Source organism: Stegostoma tigrinum, chromosome 22 (assembly GCF_030684315.1).
Source record: "Stegostoma tigrinum isolate sSteTig4 chromosome 22, sSteTig4.hap1, whole genome shotgun sequence".
Lineage (NCBI taxonomy): Eukaryota > Metazoa > Chordata > Chondrichthyes > Orectolobiformes > Stegostomatidae > Stegostoma > Stegostoma tigrinum.
Window position 1 is genome coordinate 10,984,252 of NC_081375.1, and position 22,439 is coordinate 11,006,690.

The window sequence follows — 22,439 nt, forward strand, 5'->3', positions numbered from 1 at the left end:
GTTCGCTCCACACTACCCTCCAACCCCACCACACCCGGCACCTTCCCCCACAACCGCAGGAAATGCTACACTTGCCCCCAAACCTCCTCCCTCACCCCTATCCAAGGCCCCAAGATGACTTTCCATATTAAGCAGAGGGTCACCTGCACATCTGCCAATGTGGTGTACTGTATCCATTGTACCCGGTGTGGCTTCCTCTACATTGGGGAAACCAAACGGAGGCTTGGGGACCGCTATGCAGAACACCTCCGCTTGGTTCGCAATAAACAACCGCACCTCCCAGTCGCAAACCATTTCCACTCCCCCTCCCATTCTTTAGATGACATGTCCATCATGTGCCTCCTGCAGTGCCACAATGATGCCACCCGAAGGTTGCAGGAACAGCAACTCATGTTCCGCTTGGGAACCCTGCAGCCCAATGGTATCAATGTGGACTTCACCAGCTTCAAAATCTCCCCTTCCCCCACCGCATCCCAAAACCAGCCCAGTTCGCCCCCTCCCCCCACTGCACCACACAACCAGCCCAGATCTTCCCCTCCACCCACTGCACCCCAACACCAGTCCAACCTGTCTCTGCCTCCCTAACCTGTTCTTCCTCTCACCCATCCCTTCCTCCCAGCCCAAGCCGCACCTCCATCTCCTACCTACTAACCTCATCCCACCTCCTTGACCTGTCCGTCTTCCCTGGACTGACCTATCCCCTCCCTACCTCCCCACCTATACTCTCCTCTCCATCTATCTTCTTTTCTCTCCATCTTCGGTCCACCTCCCCCTCTCTCCCTATTTATTCCAGGACCCTCACCCCATCCCCCTCTCTGATGAAGGGTCTAGGCCCAAAACATCAGCTTTTGTGCTCCTGAGATGCTGCTAGGCCTGCTGTGTTCATCCAGCCCCACATTTTATTACCAAAGAACTGGTCGCAGCCTCAATCTCAAGAAGACTCAAATCCTTTCCTATCCCAGCTCAAGTCAACATCCCTCCATTAAGCTCTATGAAGAAATTCTCTCAAAAGTTGAACATTTGCTGTACCTGAAGCTACCTCTCATCTAAGACTGACATCAATGCAGAGATTCAACAATTGCATCCAATCTGTGAGTGCTGCCTTCAGAAGCTTTTGGATGAGAATCTTTAACAATTGTGACATCTGTGCTGATACCAAGAACCTGATATATAAGGCAGTCATCCTTCCTTCTCTTCTATGTGTCTCTGAAACTATGTATAGACATCACTTTAAAGCCTTTGAGAAATTCCAATGTTGTTTGAGACAGTTTCTCTCTATCAGCTGGGAGGACAGATGTACTAACACCAGTGTGCTTGAACCGGCCAATAGCACCAGCATTTAGGCCACAATCATTCAAAGCCAACTCAGCTGGGCTGGCCACATCTTAAGATGCCCAAGTTCAGACTACTGAAGCCAATCACGTCAACCCAACTCAAAGAAGGTACCTGAATGACAGATGGTCAAAGGAAGCATTTCAAAGATTCTTTGATGGCATCCCTCCAGAAATGCAACATAGATATCAACCAGGGGAGACCCTTGTTCAGAAGAAACCAACTTAAGGGAAACCCCTGCATGAAGGGACACAATTCTTTGAGAACATCCTTTGGTTGGAGCAAGTATGGAAACCAGACAGAAGAATGCCAGTGATCTCAAAGCCAAGGACTACTTCTACCACCCAAAACAAGCCAAATATATGGTCAGAGATGCAGCTCTATAATCCTGTTCACATGTGAACCACTTGATAAATGATAGGATGTGACAAACACTCAGTCTTCTTCTATGGCAGTCCCTCAGGCTCAGTGATGGCTTGCTTCCACTCTGAGGAGGAGTGGGTTTTGTCCAGTCCAATCCTGGTGCTGCAAACTCGATCGCTGGTGGGGAAGGTGGCGTTTGATGAGGTAATTGGGTGGGGACAGTCTAGATCCAAAGTGCAGTTTCCACTGCTTGCATGTGGCCTCCACGTGCTCCATTTGGTGACGCTTGAAGTGATTGGCGTGTTCATGAATGCTTTGTCTTCAGTCTATACAAGGCAAGTGATTCCCAGGTGTCGGTAGGAATGTTGCATTTGTTTGGGGGGGGATAGGGGGCTTTCAGGGTGTCCTTGGCGCAATTCATCTGCCCACTTCATGATTACTTTGAGCTTCGCAGTCGTAAGTAGAGCACTTGTTCAGACAGTCTTGCAACAGACATGCGGACATTATGGCCTGCCATTGCAGATGGTCGTTCATGACCAGTGCCTTGATGCTGGGGATACTGGCCTGGAAAGGACACTAACTTAAGTGCACTGATCTTGCCAATGGGTTTGCAGGATTTTGCGACAGGAGTGCTAGTGATAACTCTCCAAAGATTTGGCATGTCTGCTGTACATCATCCATGTTTCTGATGCATACAGGAGAGCTGTGACCATGGCTGCTCTCCAGACCATGAGCTTGGTACTGGGTTTGAGGTCTTGGAGTTTAACCACCCTGTCCCTCATGTGTCCAAAGTCTGCACTGGCATGTCAGCGTGGATGTTGGATTTCATAGTTAATGTCTGCTTGTACTGAGAGGAGGCTCCTAAAATATGGAAAATGATGCATATTGTCCAGTGACTCACCATGGATTGTGATGGTGGCGGTGGGTGGGGGAAAGCGCAGTGCTACATGGAAGCTGCAAGCTGGATGTTTAGTTTGAGGCCCATTCTCACGTGCCTTAGTGAATGTGCTAACAATGGTTTGTAGCTCAGCCTCTGGTTTGAGCACATGCTGACGTCATCTGCGTGCTGCAGTTCAACAACAGGAGTTGGGTGGTCACGGTTCTGTCCTGCAGATGAAGGTTGAACAATTACCTGCTCATCCTGGAGGGTGGCTCCCCTCAGGCAGGGAGCTTTATGGAGATGGGTTGGAGTGTTACAGTGAAGAAGGTGAAAAAGAATACTGATGATGTGATGCAGCCCTGCTTGATCTCAGTTTGCAATCGTATTGGGTTGGACATGGTGATGGAATTCTGCAGGCAGCCAAATTTGAGGAGAGTATTGCACAATCCCTCATGGTTGACAAGAGTCAAAAGGCTTTGTGAGATTGAACAAAGCCACATACAGAGGTTGGTGCTGTTCCCTACATTTTTCTTGGGTGTTTCCACCCGCTGTAAAGTCATGTCTCTTGATGAGCAGAAGCCACTTTGAGATTCAGGAGGAGGTCTTCAGCCACTAGGAGGAGGATTCATGAAGATCTTTTCTAGGTGGACAGTTTGGAAATCCATCTGTAATTTCCACAATTGGGCCTGTCTCTTTTCTTGAAGATGCTGACAATTACAGCATCTGAGATCTCCTTCCTTCTGGATAAGTAAGGGCAATGAAGTTGAGGATTCATGTCCAGAGTGCCTGTCTTTTATTTGAGTACTTCAGTGGGGATTCTATCTGCATTGGAGGCCTGGGTGTTTTTCAGATGTCAGACTTGTGCAGTGTTGAAAATATACTTGAATCCATTTCAACTGGAGGCTTCTTTAGCTGGTTATTAGTTTGAAATTTGTAACTGTGTTGTCAATTTTGAAAAAGATATTCAAACTTTTCAAGATGCTATCCAGTCAATTATTAAGCACCACTACTTGATTTTTTTTTGTCCTGTAAGCGACTTTTTAGCAGGTGCTTGTATGAGTTTTAGTGAATGATTGCTAAGCGCAGATGGCAGATCTGGGTCTGCAGCATTTACTTTATATTCCTGAATTTCAGGCTCAAATATTTGTAAGAGTGATCAGAATTCAAAAATCATTTTAACAGTAGTACTGCTATTACAACCAATTGAAGATTTTAAAAACACATCAATTGGTGAAGGAATTGAGGAGTTTTATGAAACTTATTGCACATTGTCGAATTAGTGACCAAATCCTCAAAACAATATTGTGACAGTTACATAGTGTCTTCAAATGGGAATCATTGTAATTGATAGCGCCAATGTTAGACATTGGTAGAAAAAGTGACAGCAGCAAGTTGGATTCGTGGAAAGTGTGTCTCTCCTATTCAAAATGTTAACAATAGTTTACAAGTCAAAGTGCTACGGTCTTCTGCAAAGGGGTTCAAAATCTAGTGAAGTCTTCAGATAAAGTGGTAATAGTGGGGGTTACTGAACTAGGATTCGCAGGTATTACCCAAACAACATATACAAGTTAATATATTATCTTAGATATATATAAAATTGATCGTTATTTAACTAAGTAACACAATTTCTTAAGCAGCAATGTAAAGTTGGTTGAAGCTTATGAGTTTCTTTGCAGTGTTGGTTAAGGACCTGGAAGGTGCATGCAGAGATGCTGCTGTACTACTGCTGGTGCAAAATGTGCACAGTCTTTATACAAATGTTACACAGGCAACTTTCCCTTATGAATGAGGTCTTAGGAATTTATAATAAAAATGAGACAAGTAGTATTTGTTTATGTGGGATTTGTAATATATTGTTAGAGGGAAAAAAAATCTTTGGAAATGACTGGGGGCATTGATTCAAGGACAAAACGTTAATAGAAATTGTGGTACACTTTGTTTTTATATTTTGTAAAATATTTCTCCCAGCACCTACATTCTATTGGACTGAATGTCTTTGGTTTGTCTTCTAGTCACTGATAAGCCTTCTTCCAGGGAAATATTTGGATTTAACTCTGACACATTAAAAAGATTCTGTGCTTTTACTAGAGATCTACAACGGTTTATTGCACTTAAGAGCTACTGCTATGAGAACTCACATTACCGAACTACCCAAGTGCAAAAGTGAAATGTCAAGTTTGTCATTGTTGGTATTTCTTTCTTTCACTGACATTTTATGCAGTGCATAAGACAGTTTCTCGTAATAGTCTGTAGGAAATATGCGAGTGTCAAACTGTTTCCATATTGCCTCATCCCAATCGGTGTACTGCTCCTTCACTGCTGAGAGATTAAGAACAACCAGCAAAGGATATTCCTTTCCTCTCGTGTTTCCAGGACTGACAGAGTTTTTAGCTATTTTGACTGGACAGCTACTGGAGCAAAAACAGAACGGCCAAATAATTTTGAAGCCATGGTCCATGTGATGGTAAGATGTATGCTATTCTAGAATCTGTTTTATGAACCGAGTAATCATTCCGGAGGCAGAGGGGGTTATTGAGAGGAGTTACAGGGAGGTAGTCACTCCTCAAGTACAGGAAAAAGGCAGATGGGTTACAGTCAGGGGACGGAAAGGGAGCCGGCAGGCAGAGCAGGGATCCCCTGTGGCCATTCCCCTCAACAATAAGTATACCGTTTTGGATACTGTTGAGGGGGGACAACTTACCAGGGGAAAGCAGTGGGGCACAGGTCTCTGGCACAGAGTCTGTCCCTGCTGTTCAGAAGGGAAGGAGGAAGAGGAGCAGAGCATTAGTCATTGGGGACTCCATAGTTAGGGGGATAGATAGGAGGTTCTGTGGGGGTGAGAGAGCCTCACGGTTGGTGTGTTGCCACCCAGGTGCCAGGGTGGGTGATGTCTCTGATCGCGTTTTTGGGATCCTTAAGGGGGAGGGGGAGCAGCCCCAAGTCGTGGTCCACATTGGCACCAACGACATAGGTAGGAAGAGAGACGGGAATTTAAGGCAGAAATTCAGGGAGCTAGGATGGAAGCTGAGAGCTAGGACAAACAGTTGTTGTCTCTGGTTTGTTGCCCATGCCACGTGCTAGTGAGGCGAGGAATAGGGAGAGAGAGGAGTTGAACACGTGGCTACAGGGATGGTGCAGAAGGGAGGGTTTTGGATTCTTGGATAATTGGGGCTCTTTCTGGGGTAGGTGGGTCCTCCACAAGCAAGATGGTCTTCACCTGAACCAGAGGGGTACCGATATCCTGGGGGGGAAATTTGCTAAGGCTGTTCGGGTGGGTTTAAACTAATTCAGCAGGGGGATGGGCACCAAAATTGTAGTTTGACTATAGAAAAGGTTGAGAGTAGGGTGGTCCGAAATAAAGTTTCAGGGAAGCAAGATGGCACTGGCAAGCAAGAAGTTGGATTGAAGTGTGTCTACTTCAATGCCAGGAGCGTCCGGAATAAGGTGAGTGAACTTGCAGCATGGGTTAGTACCTGGGACTTCAATGTTGTGGCCATTTCGGAGACGTGGATAGAGCAGGGACAGGAATGGTTGTTACAGGTTCCGGGATTTAGATGTTTCAGTAAGAACTGAGAAGATGGTAAAAGGGGCGGAAGTGTGGCATTGTTGGTCAAGGACAGTTTTACAGTTGCATAAAGGATGTTTGGGGACTCGTCAACTGAGGTAGTATGGGCTGAGGTTAGAAACAGGAAAGGAGAGGTCACCCTGTTGGGAGTTTTCTGTAGGCCTCCGAATAGTTCCAGAGATGTAGATGAAAGGATAGCAAAGTTGATTCTCGATAGGAGTGAGAGAAACAGGGTAGTTGTCATGGGGGACTTCAACTTTCCAAATATTGACTGGGAACACCATAGTTCGAGTACTATAGATGGGTCAGTTTTTGTCCAGAGTGTGCAGGAGGGCTTCCTGACACAGCAAGTAGATAGGCCAACAAGGGGCGAAGCCACATTAGATTTGGTACTGGGTAATGAGCCTGGCCAGGTGTTAGATTTGGAAGTAGGTGAGCACTTTGGTGATAGCGATCACAATTCCGTTATGTTTACTTTAGTGATGGAAAGGGATAGGTGTATACCACAGGGCAAGAGTTATAACTGGGGGAAAGGCAATTACGATGAGATTAGGCAAGATTTAGGGAGCATAGAATGAGGAAGGAAACTGCAGGGGATGGGCACATTAGAAATGAGGAGCTTATTCAAGGAAAAGCTCCTGTGTGTCCTAGATAAATATATGTACCTGTCAGGCAGGGAGGAAGCTGTAGCGTGCGGGAGCCGTGGTTTACGAAGGAGGTGGAATCTCTGGTCAAGAGGAAGAAGAAGGCTTATGTTAGGATGAGATGTGAATGCTCAGTTAGGGCACTTGAGGGCAAAGAGGTAGCCATGAAAGACCTAAAGAGAGAGCTCAGAAGAGCCAGGAGGAGACATGAGAAGTTGTTGGTGGATAGGATCAGGGTAAACCCTAAGGCTTTCTATAGGTATTTAAGGAATAAAAGAATGACAAAAGTAAGATTAGGCCCAGTCAAGGATAGTAGTGGTAAGTTGTGTGTGGAGTCAGATGAGATAGGGGAAGCACTAAATGAATATTTTTCAACAGTATTCACTCTAGAAAACGACAATGTTGTCGAGGAGAATACTGAGATACAGGCTACTAGACTAGGTGGGATTGAGCTTCACAAGGAAGAGGTATTAGAAATCCTTCAGAAGGTGAAGACAGATAAGTCCCCTGGGCCGGATGGGATTTCTCCTCGGATCCTCTGGGAAGCCAGGGAGGAGATTGCTGAGCCTTTGGCATTGATCTTTAACTCGACATTGTCTACAGGAATAGTGCCAGATGACTGGAGGATAGCAAATGTGGTTCCCCTGTTCAAGAAGGGGAGTAGAGACAACTCTGGTAATTATAGACCAGTGAGCCTTACCTCAGTTGTTGGTAAAGTGTTGGAAAAGGTTATAAGGGATCGGATTTATAATCATCTAGAAAAGAATAAATTGATAAGGGATAGTCAGCATGGTTTTGTGAAGGGAAGGTCGTGCCTCACAAACCTTATTGAGTTCTTTGAGAAGGTGACCAAACAGGTAGAGGAGAGTAAAGCGGTTGATGTGGTGTATATGGTTTTCAGCAAGGCATTCAATGAGGTTCCCCACAATAGGCTATTGTACAAAATGCGGAGGAATGGAATTGTGGGAGATATAGCAGTTTGGATTGGAAATTCACTTGCTGAAAGAAGACAGAGGGTGGTAGTTGATGGGAAATGTTCATCCTGGAGACCAGTTACTAGTGGTGTACCGCAAGGGTCAGTGTTGGGTCCACTGCTGTTTGTCATTTTTATAAATGACCTGGATGAGGGCGGAGAAGGATGGGTTAGTAAATTTGCAGACGACACTAAGGTCGGTGGAGTTGTGGATAGTGACGAAGGATGCTGTAGGTTGCAGAGAGACACAGATAAGCTGCAGAGATGGGCTGAGAGGTGGCAAATGGAGTTTAATGCAGACAAGTGTGAGGTGATGCACTTTGGTAGGAGTAACCGGAAGGCAAAGTACAGGGCTAATGGTAAGATTCTTAGTAGTGTAGATGAGCAGATAGATCTCGGTGTCCATGTACACAGATCCTTGAAAGTTGCCACCCAGGTTGACAGGGTTGTTAAGAAGGCATACAGTGTTTTAGCTTTTATTAATAGAGGGATCGAGTTCCGAAACCAAGAGGTTACGTTGAAGCTGTACAAAACTCTGGTGCGGCCGCACTTGGAGTATTGTGTACAGTTCTGGTCACCGCATTATAAGAAGGATGTGGAAGCTTTGGAAAGGGTGCAGAGGAGATTTACTAGGATGTTGCCTGGTATGGAGGGAAGGTCTTATGAGGAAAGGCTGAGGGACTTGAGTCTGTTTTCATTAGTGAGAAGGTGGTTGAGAGGTGACTTAATTGAAACATATAAAATAATCAGAGGGTTAGATAGGGTGGATAGGGAGAGCCTTTTTCCTAGGATGGTGACGGTGAGCACGAGGGGGCGTAGCTTTAAATTGCGGGGTGAAAGATATAGGACAGATGTCAGAGGCAGTTTCTTTACTCAGAGAGTAGTAAGGGAATGGAACGCTTTGCCTGCAACGGTAGTAGATTCGCCAACTTTAGGTACATTTAAGTTGTCATTGGACAAGCATATGGACGTACATGGAATAGTGTAGGTTAGATGGGCTTGAGATCGGTATGACAGGTCGGCACAACATTGAGGGCCGAAGGGCCTGTACTGTGCTGTAACGTTCTATGTTCCGTGTTAAAACCATCTTTCATATCGCTGTTGGGGAACAATGTATTTGAACAGATGAGGAAATGATCAATCAAAAGACAGGAAACTGGCTGCAGTCTCTCCCATAGAATAAAGTGTGAGGCTAGATGAACACAGCAGGACAAGCAGCATCTCAGGAGCACAAAAGCTGACGTTTCGGGCCTAGACCCTTCATCAGAGAGGGGGATGGGGGGAGGGAACTGGAATAAATAGGGAGAGAGGGAGAGGCGGACCGAAGATGGAGAGAAAAGAAGATAGGTGGAGAGAGTACAGGTGGGGAGGTAGGGAGGGGATAGGTCAGTCCAGGGAAGACGGACAGGTCAAGGAGGTGGGATGAGGTTAGTAGGTAGCTGGGGGTGCGGCTTGGGGTGGGAGGAAGGGATGGGTGAGAGGAAGAACCGGTTAGGGAGGCAGAGACAGGTTGGACTGGTTTTGGGATGCAGTGGGTGGGGGGGAAGAGCTGGGCTGGTTGTGTGGTGCAGTGGGGGGAGGGGATGAACTGGGCTGGTTTAGGGATGCAGTAGGGGAAGGGGAGATTTTGAAACTGGTGAAGTCCACATTGATACCATATGGCTGCAGGGTTCCCAGGCGGAATATGAGTTGCTGTTCCTGCAGCCTTCGGGTGGCATCATTGTGGCAGTGCAGGAGGCCCATGATGGACATGTCGTCTAAAGAATGGGAGGGGGAGTGGAAATGGTTTGCGACTGGGAGGTACAGTCATTTGTTGCAAACCCAGTGGAGGTGTTCTGCAAAGCGGTCCCCAAGCCTCCGCTTGGTTTCCCCAATGTAGAGGAAGCCGCACCGGGTACAGTGGATGCAGTATACCACATTGGCAGATGTGCAGGTGAACCTCTGCTTAATATGGAAAGTCATCTTGGGGCCTGGGATAGGGGTGAGGGAGGAGGTTTGGGGGCAAGTGTAGCACTTCCTGCGGTTGCAGGGGAAGGTGCCAGGTGTGGTGGGGTTGGAGGGCAGTGTGGAGTGAACAAGGGAGTCACAGAGAGAGTGGTCTCTCCGGAAAGCAGACAGGGGTGGGGATGGAAAAATGTCTTGGGCGGTGGGGTCGGATTGTAGATGGCGGAAGTGTTGGAGGATGATGCGTTGTATCCGGAGGTTGGTGGGGTGGTGTGTCAGAACGAGGGGGATCCTCTTGGGGCGGTTGTGGCGAGGGCGGGGTGTGAGGGATGTGTTGCGGGAAATGCGGGAGACGCATTCAAGGCCGTTCTCGATCACTGTGGGGGGAAAGTTGCGGTCCTTGAAGAACTTGGACAACTGGGATGTGCGGGAGTGGAATGTCTTATCGTGGGAGCAGATGCGGCGGAGGCGGAGGAATTGGGAATAGGGGCTGGAATTTTTGCAGGTGGGTGGGTGGGAGGAGGTGTATTCTAGGTAGCTGTGGGAGTCGGTGGGCTTGAAATGGACATCAGTTACAAGCTGGTTGCCTGAGATGGAGACTGAGAGATCCAGCCCTGTACTTTGCCTTCCGGTTACTCCTACCAAAGTGCATCACCTCACACTTGTCCGCATTAAACTTCATTTGCCACCTCTCAGCCCAGCTCTGCAGCTTATCTTGGATTCTCCAGCATCTGCAGTTCCCATTATCAGTGATGCAATCTCTCCCATGCTTTCTATTAGCTGTGATTTGAAGAAAACATACCTTTTACTGTAATGTTTATTCCTTTGCTGCATTTGAACAAGTTTGGAATTTCATTCTCAGCTTTGCACTTGTACTCCCCGCCATCTTTGGTTTCATTTAAGAGAACTTTAAAAGCTGCAGGCTCTGTATTAGATCTTGAGATCGAGTAGATGAATCTTTTATTTGAGAACAATGAATAAGTTATAGGAACGGTCCCACTGGTTGAGTGGCAAAGCAGGATTACCCATTCTCCTGTTCTATATACATCTTTTAAAGAGCTGCATTTTATTGTTGGGCTGGATACTGGAACTGAAACAAAAGCATTGTTAAGACATACTTTCAGAACAGAAACAAATCAATACGTTGGTATAATTAAATGGCACATCCTAGTCCTGCTGGAATTAGGAAGACCAGCAAATCTTTCACCAATCTCAGCCAACGATTTTCTATCTATCGTCTAAGGATAAACTACAAGGGATGACTGCTCCAATGGTTTATAGATAAATACAGTTGAGTTGCACAAATGAGAAAATTTTCAGATTTGATTTTTGGACTTTATGAAAATAGTAAGCCTTCCTGAGATAATTTATGAAATCACCACAATATTCTCAATTGTTAAGCACGGCAAGTATATATTTCTAAACATAAGGAAAGTGGAAGGTCAATGGTGGTGCATAGACAGTGGGCTCATGTGATATTTCAAAGGCCGTAACAGGCTGCATTTACTCTTTGGTATCATTTACATATGAAGAGTCACTGTTTTCTGGAGGATTTCTGTTTGGAACGTTTTGCAGCCTGTGCCCAAACGTCCAATTTAGGCTGCCTATCCTGAGGCTGAAAGTTAGAATATTTGTGCTTGATTGTCCTCTCTTTTTCTTTTGATGTCCAATCAAATGTATAAATGAGCATTTGCAGCCTCAAAATGGTCCAAGGCAATTTATAGTTCATGCCCTTTATCATGTTTGTATTATGGTAGATTGGTTCTCAACTGCCCTCTGAAATGGCTGAGCACATCACTCAGTTCAGGAGAAATTAAGGATGGGCAACAAATGCTGGCCTCAATCATACCTACATCCCTTCAAAAAGCACAAAAAATAGTACTCACACAAACAGCACATGAGATAATAAATGGGTGACCCTGTTTTGATGGTGGTGATTATGGATTAATATTGGACAGAATAATTCCCTTGCTCTCTTTCTATAATTAAATAGGATCCATTATTAAACTTCACCTGGGAACACGGTAGAGGTATTTTATCATTTAATTTGAAAGTTGGCACACTGAGGCTCCAAAAGTGTAGTATTCCTTCTGCGCTACACTAAATGTGTCAACCTAAATTATGTGCGTAAATCTCGAGTGGTGTGAGGACCCACAATGTTCTGACTGAAGGGAAAGCAGGGGCAAGGCAGGCTTGTAACACATGCTGACCACAGATTCAAATTGATCTGTTGTTTTAGTATATTAATGAGAAAAAAAATATAATTTTCCAATTTAAAACATTTCATATTATAAATTATCTTTTGGAGTATAATAGTCACCTGATAACTGTAGAAACTGAATAGAAGGATTACACAAAGCCCGTAGATACTCTTGAAATTTAAGATAATTGGTGATAGATTAATTTATTTTTCTTATAACTTTTGAAATCACATTCTAAAGAACAAAATACAAAGGATCATATGAACAAGTATATGTATTAAAGAAAACCTTATTTTTATGCATATAGAAATGGAGCTTGCCACCCTAAATCTCCACTGTTAAAGTCTGAGCAGTTAGTTTTATGATTTGAAGCTACATTGAGAGCAATGTGATTAAATGCATACCAAAACTTCTTTATTGCAACTTTCAGCAAGATTGTAGCAACACAGAACTCCAAGGCAAAACATTAATAGTATGTTACAATTCATACAGGATGGCGCTAGTAACTTGCTATTGCTTTATGTGATGGTGAATTTGAAAGAAATTGTTTAAGTTGAAAGGTACAATTGAACCTTGGGAGGAACCCCTTCCATGGTTTTGTTTCTGATGTAAATGTGATTTATTTTTCCTTTAATCTGGCATTATTGGTTGATAGTGAATCTTCAATAACAGGAAATAACAAATCATGGTTAGAAATGTCATCTCATTAAAAATAAAGTACTTGCATAACATTTTCATACTGCATCCAATCAGGTTCACTAGCTTATGTACCATTTGTATTTTGCTGTTAATAAATTCAGTATGTTGCACAATGTAGTCTAACAACAGAGATTATTCAAGGAATGTGGTTGAAATTATGTATTTTAAAAATGAACAATGATTCAACTGTTGAATAGTTAATTAACAAACATTCGTTCTGATCCAAAATAACTACAACTTTTGTTGTGCAAGTCCAGTTCTCTCATTTGGGTGATGGTGTAGAAGATACCTCAGTTTCTATTGGTATTTGAATACCTATTTAGAAACATAGAAGCTAGGTGCAAGAGTAGGCTGTTCAGGCCTCCAAGCATGGTTCACCATCTTCATGATACATCCTCTATCTCAATGCCATATTCTCACTTTCTCCCCATACCCTTTGATGCCTTCAAATGTAAAATTAATCTCTTTCTTGAATATATTTGGTGATTTTGGCCAGCACAGCCTTCTAAAGTAGAGAACTCCACAGGTCACTACCCTCAGTCCTAAATGGCCAACCTTGTATTTGGAGACTATGACCTGTGATTCTAGATTCCCCAGCCACTGAAAACACATCCTCCCTACATCTAGTCTGTCCACTCTATTAGAATTTCATACATTTCAACTGATCCCTTCTCATCCTTCTAAACTCCAGTGAACACCAGCCCAGTCATCGAATCATAAAATCCCTAGCCCTTTGAGTCCACACCAACCTTCTGAAGGACATCCCCTCCCCTTTCCCTGTAACCCTGCAGTTCCCATTGCCAATCCACCTAACCTGCACATCTTTGGACTGTGGGAGGAAACCAGAGCATCCGGAGGAAACCCACACAGACACAGGGAGAACATGCAAACTCCACACAGACAGAAGTCCAAGGGTGGAATCGAACAGTCATGCTGATCTCTTCTCATTGAGCTGATAGAATTAACCTGTGAACCTCTGCTGCATTCTCTCTCTATGGCGACTATTTCCCTTCTTAAGGAAATCAACCAAAAACTGCACACAACAATTCTGGTGTGACCTCACCATGGCCCTGCATAACTGCAGTAAACCATCCCCTTTTTCTTAACTCAAATCCTCTTGCAATGAGGGCTGATATAACATTTGCCTTCCTAACTGCGTGCTGCACATGCTTGTCAACGTTCTCTGACTGGTGTATAAAGCCACACAAATCTCTTTAATGCTTATCCACCTATTACATTTACAATTTTCACAGAATAACCAAGTTAGGTTGCGTACTCGTGAAGTTTACACATCTGAAGACAGTGACAGAAAATGCTCTAGTTTCTTGGATGTGTGCAATCTGCAACATTACGAAGTTTGATACTATCTGAAAATAAAGCTGCATGCTTGTTCAGTTCTTCTGTCATTTTGTTACTGAGGAACTGCAGCTGGGGTAGATACAGTATCTACAGGATGTAGCCTGGTAACTTATCAAGTTTCCTGCTGCATGATATCCACCACAAAGATAGACAATTGATGTTAACAGCAGCACTCAAAATTCTTTTCCAGGGTACACATCATGTTGTGTTACGATACATGATAAAGGAATTATAGTATATTTCTGAATTTGGAACTCTTTATCTGACACCATCAAGGGAGTACATAACCTTTTACAATAGCTTTACCCAAGTTGTTTGGTTTTTATTTGTTCGTTTTGCGGGATGTGGGCAACGCTGGCTGAGCCAGCATTTATTGCCAGTCCCTGGTTGCCCTTGAGAAGGTGGTGGTGAACTGCCTTTTTGAAGCACCGCAGTCTACCTGCCATGGGTTGACCCACAGTACCCTTAGAGAGGAAATTCCAGGATTTTGATCCAGTGTCGGTGAAGGAACAGATTGCAACAACATTCCTATTTTGATGGTTATAGAAGTGTGCTTCCCAGGTATATCTGTAGTCGTTAAATTTCAACCAGAACAGCATGCCGTGTTTATGGTATGGATAGGATCTTAAAAGACAATATGGGCTGCATTTTTCAAAAAATATCTTAGTAACAAACCAGTGATTCACTCAATTCAAATAAATTAATAATAATGTATACAGTCAAACAGAAACACTGTCTGTGCAAACAACCATTTAAAACCTCCAAAAGTTGTAGGAACCATCCAGCAACTGCTAAAATAATACTTAGTCACCAAGTAAATGAAATGCCCTTTAAACTAAAATCAAACCCTTACAAAGCAAATTTAACAAGATCAGGTTGTAATTGAAAGAATAGAATAACATTGAAACAAGAAAGTAAAATGCTAAAAACATTCATCTAATCAGATAAATGTCTTGAGAGAGAATTAAAAGTTACAGATGTAGCCCATCAGTATAACCAAGATGAAATGCAGAAGGATGCCCTCTTGCGATGGGGCGATAGCATCCCTATCCCTGGACTAGGAGGCTCAAGTTCAAGTCCCACCTGCTCCAGAAGTGTGTAAGAACATCTTTGAACAGGTTAATTAGAAAAAAAACAGGCTAATGTTTTTAAAATAAAGTGCACAAGGAGGGCCGTCTTGTGACACAGTTACAATGCCCCTACCACTGGACCAGGAGGCCTGAGTTTCAGTCCCACATGCTTCACAGGTATGTAATAACATCTCTGAACAGGTTGATTGTAAAAATAGATTGTCTTAAAAAATGAAGTGCAAAAGGATAGATCTACTGGGAGGGACTGAATATCAGCGCCAAAACTTTAGATCTTTCTTTCACTACATCAGTGGCTTATTTCATTTTGATTCTACCTAGTCCAAGCAGTGAAGGCAAAAATATACCTTAAATGAAATTACTTCGAGCGATCAGTGTAATTTTTGGTAAACAGAAGACCACAGCAGATCTTGACATTTGGCTTGAAATCTGCTTTGGTTTAGCATTGTCACCAAATGATAGATCCTTTAGAAAGCAACATGCCACAGCATCGCAATACTGTTATGAACTCAGGGTTAAAAATTTGAGACAGGAGGAAGCTTTAACTATACTGTGTGATAATGATGTGGAAGCTAAAATGTAGGATTATTCAATTCTCTGGAAATGCTGTAATTCATTTGACAAGTGCGTGTTAATTTAATCAGTATTCATATACAGTTCTTCACTATTGTTCTACTTGGATTAGAGGAATTATGGATCATTCTAATATCATGAGCTGGTATTCATTGAGAGAGCAGGACATTGTGGAGAAGGTGCTAAAGTTGGTAGATTAGTATTATGTAAACTATCTTTCAAATTTTCAACAATATTTTTAGCAGAAGTACACCTATTTTTGAGTTCTATTAGTGTTTATAGAAGTTAGAATTAGAGTTAGAGTTAAAGAGCAGTGTGGTGTTAGAATTACAAGACTTTGGAAGCACTGCAATTCAGAGTTATTGATTAAATATTAGTAATGTATGTACATTTTTGCATGGTATTCATGGAGAAATAAATATAATGAAACCCTTTCCATATGTGAATTATTTTGAAAATCAAACTGTTTGATAACCAACACAGATATTCCAACACCAGATTGTGAAATATATTGCGCGCACCATGCAATAAACATGGCAGGAATTAGTTATTTAATTGCTAAAGCTCATAGCTTTAACTTTCTCCATTGCTGCTGGTGGTAAATGTCATAATTAACAATTTCAGAAACAGACTATTAATTTGTCTTTTGTTCTATATATGTAAATACACAAATAAGTAAATCGGTTCAGAATTTCTGAGAACATTTTAGTTTAACTAAAATGTTTTCGTTTAACTGGTCGGCACAACATCGTGGGCTGAAGGGCCTGTTCTGTGCTGTACTGTTCTATGTTTAACTATGTTATAGGACTGATTCTCTTCAGAAATTTGCTTCTACATTAACTGCTTTGTGTCAGTTTTACATTGAAACATCAATACTCCTGCAGATTTCTTCAAGTGTTTGTGCTGCTTCTGAGATATGTTTGTGGAAATTTTCTATGATTCATTTATATTGTTTCAAAGAAACTGGCATAAATTTCGGCATTATTTCTGTGCAAGTACAATCCAGGAAATATCAGCCATAAATGTTGATCAAAAAGACATTTATCGCTGTCATTGTTTTGCACTGAAAAACCAAAACTAGCTTTTACAAAGTTTCCTAAGAAGTAAGTATTTTTCAAACACTGCATTCTCACTTGAAAAAATATTCTTGATTAATTAAGACTCTAATTAGAACAGACAGCATTATCTCATCTTTTTTCAGAGGCCAGTGTTATCTGGGGTACAAGAAAAGGAAATTATTTTTGCTCAATGCTGGTCCCTTCCTACACTTTACCTGTGTCTGCCCATATGTGATCTCCAGTTTTTTTTCCTTTATTCATTCATGGGATGAGGGTGTCGCTGGCCAGGCAGCATTTATTGTCCATCCCTAATTGCCCAGAGGGCAGCTAAGAGTAACCCACATTGCTGTGACACTGGAGTCACATGTAGGCCAGGCTGGCAGTTTCTTTCCCGAAAGGGCATTAGTAAACCAGCTACTGTCAACAAACACTGCTCTTCTACTATGTAAAATTTAATCTAAAGTCAAATTTTCCATGACAAAGTTTTATACCATGGGGAACCGTCAGATGCACAAGCTCCAAGCTAATTAAAAACAAAGGTACAAGGCTTAAACATATTACATTTGCAGAGAATGAGGTCTAGTTTAAGAAAGTACATCTGTTCCAGCAAGTATAAAATACACACATTACAATTACTACAAAGCCCAATCAGAAAAGATAGTCTGTTGTGAAATCTTGGAGTAAATATCCTTAATCTGTGTACATTGCTGTTGAAAGTTGTTCATGTATTGTGACTTTACAGACCATCACCACCACCTCAGGAAAGACAGTGAAAAGAGGTAAGTTTTTTTAAAAAATCCCTTTCTGTACTGGCTCAAGGGATCAAATGGCCTACTACACCATTTTCATATCTTCATATCATAGTACAAACTCAACTGGATTATCTTAAATTTGGTGTTAGTGTAGTTGTTCCCCATTGACAAGACATTGCCATACACAATGCAGAACTGACTTGCTAACCAGTCAGCCCTTTTCGTGTATAGTACAAACTGTTGTGATTGTTGAAATTTGACATTCTTGCATTTGTCCTGATTAATGCAAAGCAAAAAGCTTTCACAAAATATATCCCCTTTCAAAGGTACTATTGTTCTGTGCTTCTAAGGATGCAACTAACTTACTGTTACTTCAACAAGATTATCGCAACCATTTCTACTGAGACGAAATTATCATGAGAAAACAGATATATTGACCTTACCTTTTACAGTTATAATAATATACTGACTTCTTTCTGTTCGAGTGATATGATCTGCAGAATTTGATGCCTCACAGGAATACTTTCCACTGTCTTCAATTTTAACAGAAACAATACGATGGACTGCTTTGGTAGCATTTAACGTTATTTGATGCAGAGGATTTTCTGATGTATCTTGGTAAAACTTGTAAGTTATTGGAAAGGATCCGCCCAATACAGCACATGTAAGATTCAAAGAGCCATCTTTAACCACATTACCACCAGTGGGTGTTGACATTAAAGTTGGTACGGAAACTGGTACTGTATTGAAAGAAAACAAATTTAATCAATACAAATGTCTTGTTATCTAGGATTACAAAGAGTTCATTTTTGTGTGCAAAGGTAGGCTGGTCAATGCAAAGTTAGCCGATATTGTAGCAGTAGTCTTTTTGGTTTTGTGCAGCTTTGGAAGGACAAGTGGAAGGAGCTAATCTCATGGGAATTACACAAAAGTACCCACATGCTGTAATTTAAAACAACATGCAACCATTTAAAAGGCACAACACCAAACTGGAAGCAAAAATTCCTTCATGTGTAAGGAATTTCTGAGCAGTTGAGAAGCCGGTCTTGACATAGCTTGAAGTTCACAGGGATCTTGGCACAAGTCCCAACACTTTGCCTGAAGAACTCTCGAGCTGTTGAATATGAATGTAAGTTCAGAGTCTCCCTTCACTTTTCATAAAGGTACACTAGGAATGGCACAAAATCTTACAGTGGGATACAGAGCTGATAGAGTCGGCGCCCCGACCCTTCCTCCTTTTTCACTGCAGTTGCGAATTGACACTCCACAGTTGCCAGTAAGAGGAATATTATCGCCCTGCCGCAGTTATTTGCTTTAGTTTTGTTCCATTACAAATCGTATTTAAAAGTTATCAGAAAATAGGACACAAAACCGTATGCTACATGATAAGCCAAAAATGGTGATGTTTCGGAATATTCTGGGCATGCAGGAAAATAAAAAGGAATTTTCCTTGGGTCATCCTCTGTTTAACTGAAAGTCAGGCTGAGGTAGAGAAAGAAACAAAGTGAAAACTTGCTGTAATTTTAATGGGAATCTGAACAACAGGAGAAACAGTGAGGAAACAGAGTCTGTAAACCCAGCTCACTACACACAATTGCTGACACCAAATAACTAAGTCTAGAATCCCCCAAGACTGTTTTTGAGCTATGTATTTCTCAAAGCAAATAAATATCAGTCTTACCTGCCACAGTCACTTGTCTTTTTATAGTTTGAGATAAACTCCGCCATTTCACCATGCACCCATATTTTCCTGTATCCGCTGTATTTACTGTTTTAGAAAATACCACTGAGCTAGTATTTCCTATATATATTGGAGTTGTATCCTTCATAATGATTAGTTGAAGTTTTACATGAGGAAACAAAGGCGTAACCCTGCATTTAGTGGTGAGATTATCTCCTTCAAATATTTCACTTGACGGTTCAATTTCAAATACTTGATCTGAAAATGGACCTGAAACATAAGGTAGATGTTGTAAGTAAACAGTGGCAGCAGTGTTGGACATCACTACAAAATTAACATCTTTAAGACGCTGCTTTCCCATTAGCTAATTCTGTATCACTTTCTGATCAACAGTACGGCTGAAGAGATTTTTTTCCGTCTTTACCAACTGAGGAGAGCTGCTGATTTTTATTCTAGTGTGGAAATGAGGAAGATTCTAGGCCCTGAGAATTAATCTCAACTGCCAGTGTATGAGGTAACTGGGAGGACAGCTAATTTGCAGGGACCACCACTGTGTGGCTACTGACACCAGGTAGGTGAACCATCAGGTACATGTGGGAAGGGATGTCAGATAGGGGGAAAGATAACCTGCTATTCTTCACAAAGTGTGTAGTGTTCCCTCTACTCCCATCTGTATTCACAACTGTCAGAGGTCAAGGCAGGGTAGGTCAGGAAAATCTTCACTCTCCTGAAGGTATCAAGAATAGGGCATAGGTTTAAAGTAATAAATTTGGTTTAAAACAATTAAAAGTGATGTAAGGAGAGTGTCACAAGGTAGGAATGGGATTGTCAGGCTAGAATTCCAGATTTTTCCTTCTAATTTTCTTCCAGTTTCGTTGGAACAATGGCCACGTAGAAGGCCACCAGCCATAACTGGTGCAAGGAACATATGCGTGGGACAGACAGCAAGGAGGAGCAAAGCAAATGAAATCTTCAAAATAATTTACTTCACAAATCTAGATCGAAAGTTCTGCTGAAGGCATCTTTGTATTTGCATATTTTATTGCCTGACTAAAGTCCTAAGCCCACAAATTCAGGATTGTTAACTTGTGGTTACACTGTTGTATTTAAATAAGCAGTAGTGACATTAACAATTTACACAGCAGCCTAAGCTTGGATGAATGTTACAAAGTGCTACATAAAAACTCAAACTGAAATAATGAAGTGACCAAAGAAGAGAGATCTCCAATAGAGTTTGAAAGTGTAAGATTCAAAATTATACACAGGGAGCAGTAAGGTCATGAGGATGAGAATTGTAATTTGTGGATATTTGAGAACTAAGAATTAAAGTAGGTTAACAGTGAATTTGGTGTCAAGTAGGAGATGGTTAACAGAGCTCAAGATGGGAGACCAGCCATGCAGGGAGCATTGGAGTAATTGATTATAACAGGCAGAGATGACACATACAAGGATCAAGGTTTAACTGAAAGTAAGGCTGAGGTAGAGAAAGAAACAAAGTGAAAACAGAAGATCTAATGGTAGAATGGAAAATAAAAATCAGTTTGGGACCAAAAAGGACACTGATTTTGTGAGGAGAAATTCCAGGTGGTGGTGTTCCAATGATCTGCTGTTCTTATTCTTCCAGGTCTTGGAGCTGTAGGTTTGGAAGGTGGTCCAAAGGAACCTTATAGTGAGTTGGCGCACTGTAACTTGTGTTGATGGTCCAGGGGATGAATATTGCAGGTGGTAGATACAGTGCTAATCAAGACAGCAGCTTTATTCTGGTTGGTCTTAAACTGCACTTAAACAGGTAATTGAAAAAATTCCATCATACTCCTGACTTGTCTTATAGGTAACCGAATATTAATAAATAGGTTACTTGTCACAAAACTTAATGGCCTTTGACCTGCTTTGCAGGCATTTAAATGTCTGGCTGTTAAGTTTATGAACAATGGCAATCACAAGGACATTGACAGTTGAGGATTCGGCCATGGCAATATTCAAAAGACGATGGCTATATCCTCTTTTGTTAGTGATGATCATTACCTGGCACTTAATATGAATGTTTATTGCTGCTGCTTAGTACGTGAGGAGTTGAAAATGGTACTGAACACTGTGCAATTAGAAAACATCCTCACTCACCACATTCATCATTCTTTGAAGATTCAACCAATTTCCTGTGAGAATTATAGCAAGCAGAGTACCTACAGAATATTTGGGCCATCGTATGTAAATACGTTAATGTATGGTTCTCCTGGGTTTCATCTCTTTGTTTGGGCATTTCACTGGCTTGCCCCTGCAGTTATATGAGGAGGCTGGGAGGATCACTGTGGAATTTTGGATGCTTCATAGTGCATAGAATCATAATAATTGAAATAGAATTTTTAACTTTCAGACATTTTAATTTACCCGAATTAACTTACTATGTACTGTAAGTTGTACTATTTCACTGTGCTTTGAGATACTTCTGGTAGCACTCACTTCGACTGTACAACTATAGTTTTTCTCTGTATCTGCTGTCACCTTCAATCGGTGTGTCGCAGATTTGTTATTGCTTGTAGTATCATGGAGACGCTGGGGGTTTGGTCCATTTTTATATCCATAGAATATGAATCTAAGAGGAGGGATTTCTTCAGATGTACAGCGCAGCTCAGTCGAATTTCCCTGAACCACCTCCATCGGTTGTATAGTGAGTACTGGTGTCTGTAAATTTCCTGAGGTATACAAACAGGGAATAATGAAATCAGAGATAATGGGAACTGCAGATGCTGGAGAATCCAAGATAATAAAGTGTGGAGCTGGATGAACACAGCTGGCCAAGCAGCATCTCAGGACCACAAAAGCTTTTGTGCTCCTGAGATGCTGCTTGGCCTGCTGTATTCATCCAGCTCCATGCTTTATAATAATGAAATCATTTTTTATGCCCAGACAAATAGGAAAGAAACAATAGTTAATCCAGCCTTTGCAACAGTCCATATTCTGCACTTCGGAGAATCATCTTATCTTTCTATATGGCAGTAAAAACCATTCAGCCTCACTGATCCATATTACTGTTTTTGTTCCTCACAGGCCATTTCCATTTTTCTTCACCTGACCTCCTTCAACACATCCCACTACATCTTTACGCATTTATCTAACTTTATCTTAAGAGCATCTACTCTGTTTTTTGCCGTGATCGTACACTTTTATTCCCTAGTTCTAGTTTCTCCTTGCAAGGGAAACAACACTGTCAGGTTTATCAAACCTTTTTGTAAACTTAATGGCTTCTATCAGGTAAACCATAAGCCTTTTCCTAGATAAATAAACGACAGCATGTTCAATCTTTTCAGAAAGGAAAGGCATCTCATT

At 42.0% G+C, this 22,439-nt stretch overlaps 2 protein-coding genes across 2 annotated transcripts in view; one reads left to right on the plus strand and one right to left on the minus strand.

Moving 5' to 3' along the window:
- Positions 1-4,742, plus strand: part of polg2 (polymerase (DNA directed), gamma 2, accessory subunit) — a 98,519-nt gene extending 93,777 nt beyond the window's left edge. Inside the window, exons 5-8 of the mRNA XM_059653857.1 lie at positions 1,331-1,442; positions 1,754-1,899; positions 2,394-2,539; positions 4,664-4,742. Of these exons, the coding sequence (XP_059509840.1) occupies positions 1,331-1,442; positions 1,754-1,899; positions 2,394-2,539; positions 4,664-4,742 (483 nt within the window). The remainder of the gene's footprint in view (positions 1-1,330; positions 1,443-1,753; positions 1,900-2,393; positions 2,540-4,663) is intronic.
- Positions 4,743-14,923: 10,181 nt separating this feature from the next.
- LOC125463766 (Fc receptor-like protein 5) overlaps positions 14,924-22,439 on the minus strand; it is a 40,332-nt gene continuing 32,816 nt past the window's right edge. Inside the window, exons 4-7 of the mRNA XM_059653637.1 lie at positions 21,515-21,805; positions 19,113-19,382; positions 17,875-18,171; positions 14,924-17,435 (exon numbers count right to left, since the gene is read on the minus strand). Of these exons, the coding sequence (XP_059509620.1) occupies positions 17,416-17,435; positions 17,875-18,171; positions 19,113-19,382; positions 21,515-21,805 (878 nt within the window). The 3' untranslated portion in view covers positions 14,924-17,415. The remainder of the gene's footprint in view (positions 17,436-17,874; positions 18,172-19,112; positions 19,383-21,514; positions 21,806-22,439) is intronic.